Source organism: Gymnogyps californianus, chromosome Z (genome assembly GCF_018139145.2).
Source record: "Gymnogyps californianus isolate 813 chromosome Z, ASM1813914v2, whole genome shotgun sequence".
Taxonomy (NCBI): Eukaryota; Metazoa; Chordata; class Aves; order Accipitriformes; family Cathartidae; genus Gymnogyps; species Gymnogyps californianus.
The window spans coordinates 75604141-75618100 of record NC_059500.1 but is presented as its reverse complement, the minus strand read 5'-3'; the positions used below and the strand labels follow the sequence as shown (position 1 = coordinate 75618100).

General features: G+C 39.8%; 1 protein-coding gene across 1 annotated transcript in view; it reads right to left on the bottom strand.

Annotated features, from left to right (window-relative positions):
* Positions 1-13960, bottom strand: part of KIAA1328 (KIAA1328 ortholog) — a 174932-nt gene that overhangs the window by 26761 nt on the left and 134211 nt on the right. Inside the window, exons 9-10 of the mRNA XM_050913687.1 lie at positions 8808-8989; positions 711-819 (exon numbers count right to left, since the gene is read on the bottom strand). Coding sequence (XP_050769644.1) covers positions 711-819; positions 8808-8989 — 291 coding nt within the window. The remainder of the gene's footprint in view (positions 1-710; positions 820-8807; positions 8990-13960) is intronic.

The following is a 13960-nucleotide window of genomic DNA, read 5'->3' as shown; positions in this document are numbered from 1 at the left end:
TTCAATCTGCATTTACTTTGTTGCTTAACTAAAGATTTTATTATGGGAAAATGTGGGATATGATAAAGAAAAGCAAGGATTTTATGCTGTTTTTCTAGGCACTTACCACTAGAATTGTAATCCTGCCTGAAGAAGGCAAGTTGTTTTTAGACTTGTAAGTGTAACAACAATGCTTTCTGTTTCTTCATTGGAGCAGAAGTGATAATGCTGCTTTTCCAGTGCATTTAGTGCAGATATATAGTATAATCAGGAATTGCTGACTTAATGTAATTTTCTTGCTTGTCATTAAACATAAAATAACTCTGGTACAAAACATTTTAAAAGAAATGCCATTTGATAAAATGGCGGGGAGGGGTGAGTACACGGGGATTAAAATCTTCAAGTGGATTTAAAACGTAACGGGTTAACACCATCCATTCAAATTATTTACAAATGTATTTAATGTGTCAGGACTTGGAACATAAAATACTTTCTGTTCAAAATCTAAGTAAAATTAAAATGTTAGAACTTGGCATATTCCTGCTTTTCTTATTCTAACAAGCAATTTAAGGCTTACTATAAATGTCAAAAGGATACAGCAGTTTTTAGTTTATATTATCCAGCTCATGCTAACATGAAATATCATAGAAATTCAGCCACATCCCTGCATCTAGGAGAATCTGATGGTTGTGTTTGCAGAATCTTAAACCAGAGACTACCTAACGGCTTACCGTGAAGTGTCATGCCGGATTGGCGATGTGGCTGTGGTTGCAAGCTCCTTGCTGCTGCCTATCAGCACAGGAGATGTGGCTGCATCCTTCCTAGGTCCTGAACATGTCCCTGTGGAATGAAGTGAAGACAAGCCAGACATCAGAGGCTAGTAAGTTTTGGACAGATGTTTCGTGATTCTGCATTATTAGAGAACACTGGGACTAAAAGTTGCAACATTTTTGGAGTGCCATATATACAGTGAAATAGCAATCAAAGAACTTACCAGTTGACAGTACTGCGCATAGCATGCATTTCAGGATCACGTAGAATCAAATCTGTAGAACAAGTCACATTCTACAGCCTCCATCTTACTGTCCAAACTTTGACAGACTTGCACTGTTATCATTTCTTATAGTGGTCCACAGGATTCAGCTTGTTTCACAGATGCAGTTCTCATGACATGCTACAAGATGTTAGTCTTCCAAGTGTAAATATCACTATAGCAGTTTTGCGTTCAATAAAATAGAAGTTAGTCCATTCCTTTTCCCCCCCTCACAATAACTCGTGAATGACAAAATAATCTAGGCTGAAAGGTGAAGTCTGGACGTCATGTAGTCCAATCCTCCATTCAAAGCAGGGCCAACAAGATCAGGTTTAAGGCACTTGTCCAGTTTGGTTTTGAATGTCTCCACTGATAGTGAACTAACCTCTCTGGGCAACTCCTCTGGTTCCAGTGTTTGACCACCCTCACAGTGAAAAATGTTTTCTGTATAGCTAATCAGAATTTCTTGAGCTGTAGCTTTTTCCCATTGTCTCTTCCTCTGTTGCTGATGACTTCCAAGAACAGTCTCATTCCCTCTTCTCTACACCCTCTCCTTAGGTAGCTGAAGAAAGCAGGAAGATCTGTGCTGAATCATCTCTTCTTAAGGCTGAACGCACCCAGCTTTCTCAGCCTCTCCAGTAGGTCATATGCTCCAGCCCCCTGACTGTCCTGGTTGCCTCTGCTAGACTTCCTACAGGTTGTCAATGTTGTCCTTGCACTGTGGAGTCCCAAACTGGACATAGCACTCTACAGACAGTGTCTCACCAGAGTCGATCAGAGGGGAAGTGTCACTTCATCAACCTGATAACCACAATTTTGCTATTATGGCCCAATATGAGGTTTGGTTACTCCATCACACAGGCACACTGCTGACTCACGCTCAACTTGCTGTTCAGCAGAACACCCAGTTCTTTTCTGGCAAAACTGCCTTCTAGTTTGTCAGCACCCAGTTGGTCCTGTTACATGAGATCAGTCCAACCCAGTTGAAGGAAGTGGCATTTGCCTTTGTTGAACCTGAACAGGTTTCTGTCAAACCATTTTCCCAGTCTGTTAAGGTCCCTTGAATACTGGGCCCCACCCTCCAGCATGTTGACCACTTCCCCAGTTGGTGTTGTCTGCAAACTTGCTGAAGGTGCACCCTGTCCCAGTGTCCAGGTTGTTAATGTTAAGCAGTTAACGACTAGCAACTGGTTGTCAGCTGGACTGATGACAACCCTTTGAGGCTGGTGGAACAGCCAATTTTCCACCCATCTTCCACCTTTCACCCACCCACCTGGGAAATGAGTTTTATAGATAGGATTCAGTTAGACAACTTGCATACAGGCAGTCAGGGGTAAGTGGAATAGACAAATCAGGAGTAATCTGATCTACTACACAAAAGCCTGTGGGTTTGGGCTTTTTTAAACTAGCCTAATTACCTCTGTCCAACCAACACCACTTAACTAAACAGTAAATATAGGGAAAACTACAAGTCTCAGCAAAAATTAAAGCCAAATCAGTGTTTATCTCTAAGTAATTCTGTCATGTCTAAATATTCCTCAGCTCTGTGAACAGCAACATTATCTACCATCCACGCTGAAACATGAAGCAACACAAGGTTGTAATTCCAGCTTCAGCGCAAAATTTACAGATGTCTAAGGGATTAAGATTATTTAAAATACTGCATTGATTTAAGACGCATACAAATATATACAATATAGTAAACCCACATGTTTTAAGGTGTATTCTAGGGAGGCTAACAAAAAAAATGGGTTCTTATCACCCTGCTATAACGCATTGTGCTTCAGTACCATGCAGTGAAAAAATCTGGCCTAACAGAGAGTTCACTATCAGTGAAGGAACTCTTAGAAATATCAAGGGGATATATGTTGATTGGGTGACCCTAGTAACTTGATAGTGTGCCAATCCATGATGAGAAGAGTGGGTATGCATATAAAGACTGGAAGCCTCTTGCTTAGACTTTTGGCTTTATGATCGAATAAGAGAGATTTAGAAATCATTTCACTTGACTGTGGAATGAGGCAGCTGGATTTTAAGAATAATACCGAAGTAATAAAAGCCTGGTAAGCAAGGGAGAATATATTCAATTCCTAATATGAGAAAAGGCTTGGACATTGTCAACATACTACGTTCATAGCAAAGTAGATGTATTTCTCCAAAAAAGAAAATATATGGACTTGGAAGCAGCCAATACAGCCTCAAGGGGACTGTTCAAAGACCCAAGTTTAAAAATATTACCAGGGCTAGAAATGGAAAACAAGAAAAGGAACTAAGTAGGAATATACTGAGGCTGTTAGGCTGCACAGACATAAAACAGGGGTAGCAAGAAAACCTGAATAAGTGCATATCTAAACAAAAAATTGTTTAAAAATACATCTTGAAAAAGGCATGCAAGTCAATTAAGGGAAAAGAAACACCAAAGACCAAGCATGTCTATGAATATACGAAGAAGATTAAATCAATAATGATCCTAAAATGGCCAAGCTACTAATTATTTTTAAATATACTATGAGAAAAAATAAAGAAAAGGAATATTGGCAAGTAGGAGATACTGAAGACCATGTTGATGTATAATACCTGCCTATATAAAGCTGATGAAAAGAAATTATCAGGGGGGAAGAAAAAAGATACAAATTCTTCAGTCTGAAGGATATATATTTCAGGGCTAAAGGGAATTAGTTAATGAATTTATGAAGTGACTGGTAATTATTTATGAAAAGTCATAGAGAACTGGGGTGATACAAATGACAGCAAATTAATTAGATTTGCAGGTGTTGGAAGACAGTATGAGACTGGAGACCTTGCAGATGATCTAGAGAAGCAAGAAATATGGAAAAAGAAGAGACACAGTCACCCTTGGGAAAAAAAAAAGGCGCATATATAGTGTGATAATCTAAATCCTGACACCAATGGAGAGAACCTGGAGTAGCAAAGAATAGCAAAAAACAAACTACATGTAAGTTTGTAAGGCAAGCTACCCCCAAAGCAATTGTAGGTATCTTCTAAATGGTAATGTTAAGAATACTATTTTCAATTTGGTTAACTTGGTATAAGAATGATTTAAAGTAGATTAAAGACTCATTTGAGAAAATTCAAATAGCTGTGTATATCTGCTTGAGAAACAGACAACGAAAACATGAAGAAAGTGGGGAAATACAGCTGTCTACATTTTGAAAGTGTAAACACTAAGAATGAAGAAATATAGTTGAGGCTGGTTGAAGCAGTAATGGGATGAAAGTAAGCAAAGGAAAATCTAGGTTGATAATCATGAAAGAAATCTCTATGAATGGAATAATACTATTATTCATAATACTTAACATTTATATAGTACTTCACATCTTCAAAGCACTTCACTAATATTAACTAATTGCTCTATTGGATTGTAGGGAAGAGTCTTCCCTCAAGGGAAGAAGTTCCAGATCCTGAATCCCCAGGAAGCTACATTAGAAAACCTACTGAAAAACAAACACTACACAGAAAAATCAGCCCCTGGAAAAGTACAGATTCTATGAGCTAAAATAATTTGCCTTCTCTGGCTTTTTCTTTTACATATGGAAAGGAAAGCTATGCACACTATACAATATTATGCAGATGCTATGTCCCCCAAAGAGATACAAAGGGAAAAATAGTTTGTTCTTTGCTTCAATGCAGAGATATTTCAGGAAGGGTGTGGAGAGGAAGACTTTAGACAGAAATGTAGAGAAGTGCCCAATATTGCAGCATGAAATAGATAGAATCTAGTTTAGTTTCCCAGCCCAAAAGCAAAATTTTCCACAGCAGAAAGGAAGAGAAACCCACATTTCGGTACTCCAGTGCTTTTTAACTAGACAAGTTGTTAGATTTTAGTACAAATTGACATAGCTGCTGGTGACACCAATAAAAACAATTTACTGCTGAAAAGATCTAAGACTTGAGGATTGCTTCGTCTGCTTAAAGTTTTGCTAGTAAAACTAAAAAAATTTGGCTACAAGACACAAACACCTGCTAAAGCACAGGAGTGAAAATTAAGGAGCAAACAGAAATAGGAGACAAAAAGCAACAGTGAGAGAATAAAAGCTGATTGCCTAAGCTGATCCAGTAAGCTTCTACCCTGAAAAGAGAGCAGAAGTGCCCCTTTCACTCCATGAGGTGATAGGACGAGGTTAACAATGCTGCTCTTCCCATTACTAAACATCTGCAGGGAGAAAGGAAAAGTGGGTTTATTAGGAAATCACCCTTTCCAAACTCACTGCACTCACAGTAAGTGAGCTGTCCTGTGGGCAGTAAAGCCTTCCACCATTCCAGCAGGGGAATGGTTTCCTGATTAATCATTTTATCTTCTCAAAAAAAGAAAAAAAAAAAAAAAGACAACAAAGGTAGTTGAACAAGACACCACCAAAATTTGGTACAACTGCCTATGTTGCTGTGAAGGGACACTATCATGAGTTGCAGCGTCCCTGAGATACACCCACTGTTCCCAGTGGTACAGGGAGATTATATAATGAGCCCAAAGGCCCACATCAGTGTGCCTGGAGAGAGTCCCCACCCTGAAGAATATACAATTTAAATAGCCAAGACAGATCAAGGCATGAGAAAAATAAACCTCTGTAGCAATAGGTTAACATCTGACTGTCAAGAAGTTTTCAGTGGACATGTTTCTGTACACAGTATCCAGCACTGCTGTTTTCTGACCAAAAGGCCACCATAAGGTATGTGGCTAAATAACATGAAGTTTCATGCCTCATTCATCTTGTTGACTTCATTCCCCTTGCTCACATAGCATGGCTTAGCTAGAGCTCAGGTAAACGCACTGCAGTAGAGGGATCACTTCGTATTGACACAAGAGGTATGGAACACTGTCCGAGACAGACCCCCAGGCTTGCTGGCTCCGCACTCTGACGCGGTAAGGCAAATACCGTATTTTTATAAATGTCACCGCAGAAAACAATGTTAGCATCCCTCGTTTTATTTTTGCTAGCATTTATTAAGATGCTACATAATTGCTTCCTAATAAAAAAATAAATTCTGAAGCAGAAATCCCAGGTCAGCAACAGATGGGAAGATCCGCCAGAAGCAAGGACAGAGACAGATAAGTCCAGAGCTAACTAGAATTAAGAAACTTGACATTGTGCCCTGGTGATCCCCAAAGATGGAAAAAACACTTTACAAATATGTGCGTATGCTTGTTAAAGGGAGTCCAAACATATAAGAGAGGGAAGCCAATTAAAAAGGTATTAAATACAGAAGACTTCAACTTCAGTGATTAGTGCTAGGTAATTTGCCTTGTGATAAACAAGTCATTCAAGTCAGTAATAGACCTGAGGTTGTTCCACAGCTTGAAAGCATTTCTCTGAACTTTATCTGGTATCACAGCAAGTGCCAACATTTATAAGTTAAATTTTGCCATGCAGCTCTACATCTTCAAAGCGAGCAATCCAAGTAAGTGCTTGCGAAAGATACCCACCATCTTCAGACATTATGCTGACCACTACTATCACTAAATCAGCATAGGTGCAGCTCAGTTGCTATGGGCAATAGCCAGGTGCAGCTTGTAACTTCTCCTAAGTACTACAAAATGAAATGAATGAATGAATGAAGAGGCCAGGTTGGATTTTTTTCCCGGATCTATGGAAAATAAATTACTTTTTCGGGACTATCCCTATCCAAGGAACAAAGCCCATCATCCAACTGTGAAAAATCTCAATTTCATCACTACAGTATTGAGAAGGAGGGGGGAGAAGGAAGAGGAAAAGAGAAGAAAAAAATAATGATAGCTGAAAAAAACATAAAAGAAAACCATCAGTGAAAATTGCCCCTGAAACTTTGCAGAATTGTAACGGCTTTCTCTTGCTTAAATTGATTGGTGTAGCAGTGTTATAAAATGACTATTAGGATTCATTGTGCACAACAGAAAGTGTGAAATGTCAGCAGACTATACAGCAAAAGTAATGGGTCCTGAACCCCTGTTAGTCAAAAATGATTTTGTTTCAAATTAGAAATTGATTTTTTTGGACACAAGCCCTTTACAGGCTTCCAACTTTTGTAGCTGTGCCTTGGAAGAGATTAACCTCAGCCACTGTTTGGGTCCAGGCTGATGATACCCTTTTGAAAGTTTCTTCACAGGGACTGCTTTTTAATGTTGGTACGGTCTTAACCAATAACACAAGTTATTTGTTCCTTTGAGAACTGCACCACATTTCTTCTCATTTTGCCATTTTCTTTATTTTTATGCTGACATATACGGCAAACTGGCTGACAAGTTAAAATAAAAAAAAAAAAGCTAGCTCATAATTGAACCAAGGATTATGTTCAAGGCTCAGTAGTGAAACATCCAAGCTGCTTTTGTTCCCTACCCTTTCTCTTCCTAAGAAAGACTGCTTCTCTGCTCCTTAAGTGGCGGTACTAAGCTAAGAGCAGGATAGATCCTAGCTGTACAGACATCCCTGTGTGGCAAAATAATCAGGTTGTGATGGCGGAGCCATTACTTGGGGAGGAAAGGAATGTGAAGAAGATTACATTTCAAGAGCAAGCTGCACTGCACTTATTCCCTCTGCTTGCTGGGAAAGCAAAAAGAATGGTTGAAGTAGCTTTTTGAGATTAAAGGGCTATTTTTTCCCTTCCATCAGGAACAGCAGCCAAGAAGATCACTTGTTATTTACAAGGCTTTCTATGTTTTTTATTATTTTAAACATAGCTACCTTCTCTTGGGTTGTTTTAAGCAACTTGCAGTCCTCCCCCTCTCATTGTGCATTTCACTGATATGCTCTTAGAATCATAGAATTCTTCAGGTTGGAATAGACCTTTAAGATTATCGAGTCCAACCGCTAATCTAGCACTGCCACGTCCACCACTAAACCATGTACCTAAGCACCACATCTACACGTGTTTTAAGTACCTCCAGGGATGGCGACTCCACCACTTCCCTGGGCAGCCTGTTCCAATGCTTGACAACCCTTTTGGTGAAAAAATTTTTCCTAATATCCAATCTAAACCTCCCCTGGTGCAACTTGAGGCTGTTTCCTCTTGCCCTATCGCTTGTTACTTGGGAGAAATGACTGACACCCACCTCACTACAACCTCCTTTCAGGTTAGAACGATGTAGAGGCGATAAGGTCTCCCCTGAGCTTCCTTTTCTCCAGGCTAAACAACCCCAGTTCTCTCAGCTGCTCCTCATAAGACTTGTGCTCTAGACCCTTCACCAGCTTTGTCACCCTTCTTTGGACACACTCCAGCACCTCAATGTCTTTCTTGTAGTGAGGGACCCAAAACCAAACACAGTATTCGAAGTGTGGCCTCACAAGTGCCAAGTACAGGGGGACAATCACTTCCCTAGTCCTGCTGGCCACGCCATTTCTGATACAAGCCAGGATGCTATTGGCCTTCTTGGCCACCTGGGCACACTGCTGGCTCATATTCAGCCAGCTGTTGACCAACACCCCCAGGTCCTTTTCCACGAGGCAGGTTTCCAGCCACCCTTTCCCAAGCCTGTAGCGTTGCATAGGATTGCTGTGACCCAAGTGCAGGACCTGGCACTTAGCCTTGTTGAATCTCATACAGTTGGCCTCGGCCCATCGATCCAGCCTGTCTGGATCTCTCTGTAGAGCCTTCCTTCTCTCAAGCAGATCAACACTCCCACCCAACTTGGTGTCGTCTGCAAACTTACTGAGGGTGCACTTGATCCCCTTGTCCAGATCACTGATAAAAATATTAAACAGAACTGGCCCCAGTACTGACCCCTGGGCAACACCACATATATACAATTTCTAAATGGCATCAGCACACTTATGGTCCTGCAATACAATATGTTTCCCCTTACCTTTCCTTGACTTGCCTTCCCTCTTAGTTTGCATGAGAAGAGTTCGTTCATCTTCCACGTTTGCACCAAAACCAACCATTTTCTTCCCCAAACTGCTCCCACCGCTGCTGCCTGGTGTTCTGGAGGTTTTGCTCACTAGAGGAGTCCTCAGAAAATAATCTTCACATTTCAACACTGGTACACTGGGAGGAAAGAAAGATCATGCTATTACATGATGCATTCATCCCTTTTAACACTGCACCCAGCCCTCTTCCCCACTTTCACTCTCCAGAAGTGTAACCGTCATGCTGCTGTTTGAGCTCTTGTTGAATCCATTTACAATGTCTGAAAGCCGGGTAACTAAGGATTGAAGAGTTACCAACCTACTTTATCAGGAGTCTTTGGTTATCAGCAGCTGGCAGCGCTCTGACAATTATATTTGGAGTTTTGTGGCATTTGGCACATTCCCTAAAGCATTAGGTTGTGGATTTCCTGAGTGGTTAGGACAGGACAAATGGGATGAAGATACAGAAAGTACTTTGTCCAGCACAGTGGAGCAAGGTTGGAAGAAAGAGTAATTAAAAAAATGTTCACTTTTGCTAGGATAAAGGGGAAACAGAGAAGATTATGTGACGAGAAAACTGGAGTCGTGGTTTGCAAAAGGGAAGCAGATCACAGAATCATAGAATCATTTAGGCTGGAAAGGACCTTTAAGATCATCAAGTCCAACCATTAACCTAACAATGCCAAGTCCACTACTAAACCATGCCCCTAAGCACCACATCTACACGTCTTTTAAATACCTCTAGGGATGGTGATACATTGATTCAAGAAGAAAAGGGATGAGAGGAGATGAGACAAAAAGAGGCGAGATGAATGAACAGAGGTACTTGTAAGCAGGATAGAGAACGTATGAGCAAACTGGTGGAAGAGTATCTGGTGCAGCAAGCGCAGCAGTTTAAGTAGACTAAGAAAAGAGAAAGCTAACCAGAACCATAATGGTTCAAGATGAACTTCAGCACAAGATCGTGAACACTGCACAGACACAGCCAAGAGGCAAATTTGGTGATGTAGAGCAAGCATGACTTCAGTCTCTGCAGGCACAGGCAATCACAAAACATTTTGGGAAGACAGGAGGCTATGGAGACCCATATTTCTCTCAGTAAAGACAACTTACTGCTTTCAAATTCTGCTGTCTGGGAAACAACTACTGCTTTAAATGAGGATTCCCAACATGTATACGTCATTAGCCTCACCACCATTATAAAAATCAATTAAAAACATAAAAAACCCTTTGGATTATCCACATGAAGGAATACAATTCATCCCAAGATTATACTGCTCTACTTGCAATCATGGGAGTGACAAACAGCTTTCGTAAGTTAACAGAAGACTAAACAAATCTTTTTCCTGTCTAAGCACCAATTTTACATGGGCAACCCAAAGACTGCCACTGAGTTTTTATTATTTGGGATACCACTTTGTGGAGGTTGATTCACAAGAATCTTTTACCTAAAAGCTTACACTACTGAAGTTACTGTTCACCTGAGGAAAAAGCAGATATCTGATGTTCCCATCAGAGAATGATAGCTAAATTAAAAGTTTCAAATCAATGTGCTGTATAAGCCATTGTTTAATAGGGCCCACTGCGCCTGTTGGACAATTAGTATTACTCTTGTATTATTAATGCAGAACATTATATAATGGCTTATGACCTGTAATAACCGGCTGAAGTGCTGGATAAAACTTCTCTGAATAACCTCCGTTTACTTTAGGGCTTCAAACTGTGTGGCCAATAATAATATTGCAAAGTGTTATTAAAATTTATGGTGGACTAAATTAGTATCTTATTTGAATTATATGAAATTATTAACTTGTTAATTCCTGCAACCCAGAATACAGCAAGAGGTGGGTTTGGACCCTAATAACTGTTTAAAGAGGCTTAAAGGTGTAATACTTGACCAGATTTCTCTGATAGTACAGGGCTTGATATTCCATTTGCCTGTATTTGGATGATTAACAGCATTTAAAAACACTGAGGTTGTCATTATTTGGATGCTTTCTGAGTTTTTAAAGTACATTTAATTACAACCTATAGATCTGCTGTGAAGACAGTGACCTTTGGCTTGTAGATAAGGAGGCAATTACTCAACTGGTTCCCTGCAATACCTTTTACATGGTGCAGTTACCTCTAGAATACCGAGTTCTGGTTTAAATAACGCTATGGCACAGGCAATTCAAACAGAAACAGATACCAAGAAGAAGTTACAGAAGCTAATTTATGAGGAAAAAACAAAAGCAAGTGTATTTGCATTTATAGCTCACTAAACAATTAATTAGAGCCTGGTTCTTTACTATTTAATAAAAGAAAGCTCATGCTAAAGTTTTGCTCAAGTAGGATAGAGAGTCCAATCTTAAAATGACAAACACTTAATCTGAGAGGTGTGCAGACCCAAGGAGGGAAAGGCATAATGCAGAGAGATACAAAAATTCAATAATTAACAATGTACCAAAATTAAACAAAGAAAACTTAAGGGGGAAAAAAAAAAAAATCTATTTCAGAACATAGTTACTCATTCACCCGTCCAATAATTAGTAAAATGAATGATGTGACTATTGCAATCTGGAAAATTTAAAACTAACATATGATCCAAAGGGATCAGTTATGTATAGGTAGACAGATTAAGCGACAATACAGGTTCTTCTCTATTTTCAAATCCAGCAGTCCATTATATCACTCAAATGCAGCATGGTTAGTAGGACTTCCTGCAGGGCACCACGATATCCAATGAATTTTCATGCTATTCCCTGAAACTACACAACAGAGAAGACTGTCTAAATAAAGACCTTATTAACCTACCCAACCTACATACTAAGGCAGGAGTTGTAGAGTAGCATCGCCAGAAAAGAAGCGAGTCTCAGCACGGCTGCCTCCTTGTGAATATTGAAGTACATCACCAAAGGAAAACACACCTCGAACGTTTTTCCATTTTGTCTATGCCTCATATCGCGATATCCCTGCTGAGTGTGAATGGCAAATTTTAAATGTCATTCAGGACCCATTGAATACTGCTAGTATTTGCATTCCTTAAAAAGTAGAAAAACATTAACCTTTTGTTTTATTGAATTAAAATGCCATGGAAATGCTGATGTAGTCTTCAGAGACTGAAATACTTTTACAAAGAAGAATAGCTGTCATTTATTAGACACAAAGAACAATTACTTGATAGGATGCTTTCTGACAAAAAGCAGATTGGTATTCTCATCATAGAAAAGGCATTGTAAAAAAACCCAGCACAGACCTCTGAGACTTGAATAATTTAAAGCTGCATTTGGTGCAATTTGAATTTTTCTTTAGGGAGGCAAAGTTAAATACCTTTAATTTGTTCTAATTATTTCAAATTTGCAAGTTAATTATGGCTGATCATTAAATAACAAAAAGGACTATCGTCTCCATAGAGTTTTACCTCCTACCCTCTGCATTACTTAAGCTAGATTTTAGTATGCATGAATTAACTTTCTAAATAATCACACGGTTTGACTAAATGGCTCAGTAAAATGAGCTCTGATCCTCAGAATAAGCATTAATGGACATTAGAAAGGCTATTGGGACCCATGTTACTTACATTATAAGTATTTTTAATGGGGTCTTATTTACTAATCTTTATGTACTGTTCAAGTCAGGGCACCATATAGATACATTATTCTGCTTTAATAGAGGAAAGTCAGTTCTTCAAGATGCTAAAACAAATGTCCATTTAGAGCCAACTAAATTCATTTTTAAATTAATGCAGGAAAACTCTGATAGAATTTAACTTGTTTTAGCTGCTCATCCTGATGAATCAATCCAACATAATGGTAGCCTTGGTCTGCAAATGGAGTTTTACAGATCTATTGAATCACTAAGCAACTCAAGCAGCTAAGACTCTTGCCTCAGAGTAGCATTTACTATCAGCATGTGTATGCCCATGAGGTATCTTCTCTTCCCTGCTCCATACCTAGCACTCATCTGATGGGTTCCCAGTCATCAATCCCAAATTTGGATGCTCACGTTTCACTGAACTCTGATCTTCCCATGCATTTCTCAGTGCAGATCAGTGGCATCCAGAGAACATGACTGCATTATAACTAGTCAGAAACCCCAAATGCCAGGCAATTCATGCCTCCAGTATATATGTTCAACAGATGGCTGCCTTGATGGTACCCTACTGCACCCTGTTGAGGCAAGGGCTTGCGAGTTTAACCATTATCAAACTAACAGATTGCTGTGGTAGGTTAGCTCCAAAAGCAAACATGTTGGAATGTGATTTTCCTGTTCCGCAATTTCTGTTTTAAAAATAAAATAATTAACAGTTCATGTGTGCAATCTGCTGCAATTATATAAGGCCACGAAGGCATAACACTTAATGATGCAAAACTGGTGATAAGTAGACAACCCAAGCAATACGTTTTTGTAGCTGGAATCTGTATTGCCATTTCAGATGCAGTTTGAGAAACAGGCTGAAAGCTGCTTACCCCCGCACCCCCAATTTGGCTGGGAGAGTTTTCAGCCAGATCAGCTTCCAGGGTCAGCTCGGTATAAAGCAGCAGTATCACAAGTGCTGGGACAAAGAAGAAGGTGTCAATATATCACGGGATCTTCTTTTCAGCAGGGGTCCGAACGTAGATCAGTTTAAATCAAGTTATCAAACCACACTTTTGAAAACCACCAGTTCCAAAGTGGGACTGTTTGGGAAGTTGGTTGTCTGCATGGCAAATAAAAAAAATATTTGTGGGGCGAAAAGAAGGACTGTAGACTTTGGATGAGTGGATCTAAGAAGCAACAACAGTGGTCTCCTGTCCTGGTTTCAGCTGGGACAGAGTTAACTCTTTTCCTAGTAGCTGGTACAGTGCTGTGTTTTGGATTTAGTGTGAGAATGATATTGATAACATGCTGATGTTTTAGTTGTTGCTAAGTAGCGCTTATCTTAGGCCAAGGACTTTTCAGTTTCCCATGCTCTGCCAGCAAGCAGGTGTGCAAGAAGCTGGGAGGCAGCACAGCCAGGGCAGCTGACCCCAACTAGCCAAAGGGGTATTCCATACCGTGGAATGTCATGCCCAGTATATAAACAGGGGGGGAGTTGCCTGGGAGGGGCGGACTGCAGCTCTGGCATCGGTCAGCGGGTGGTGACCAA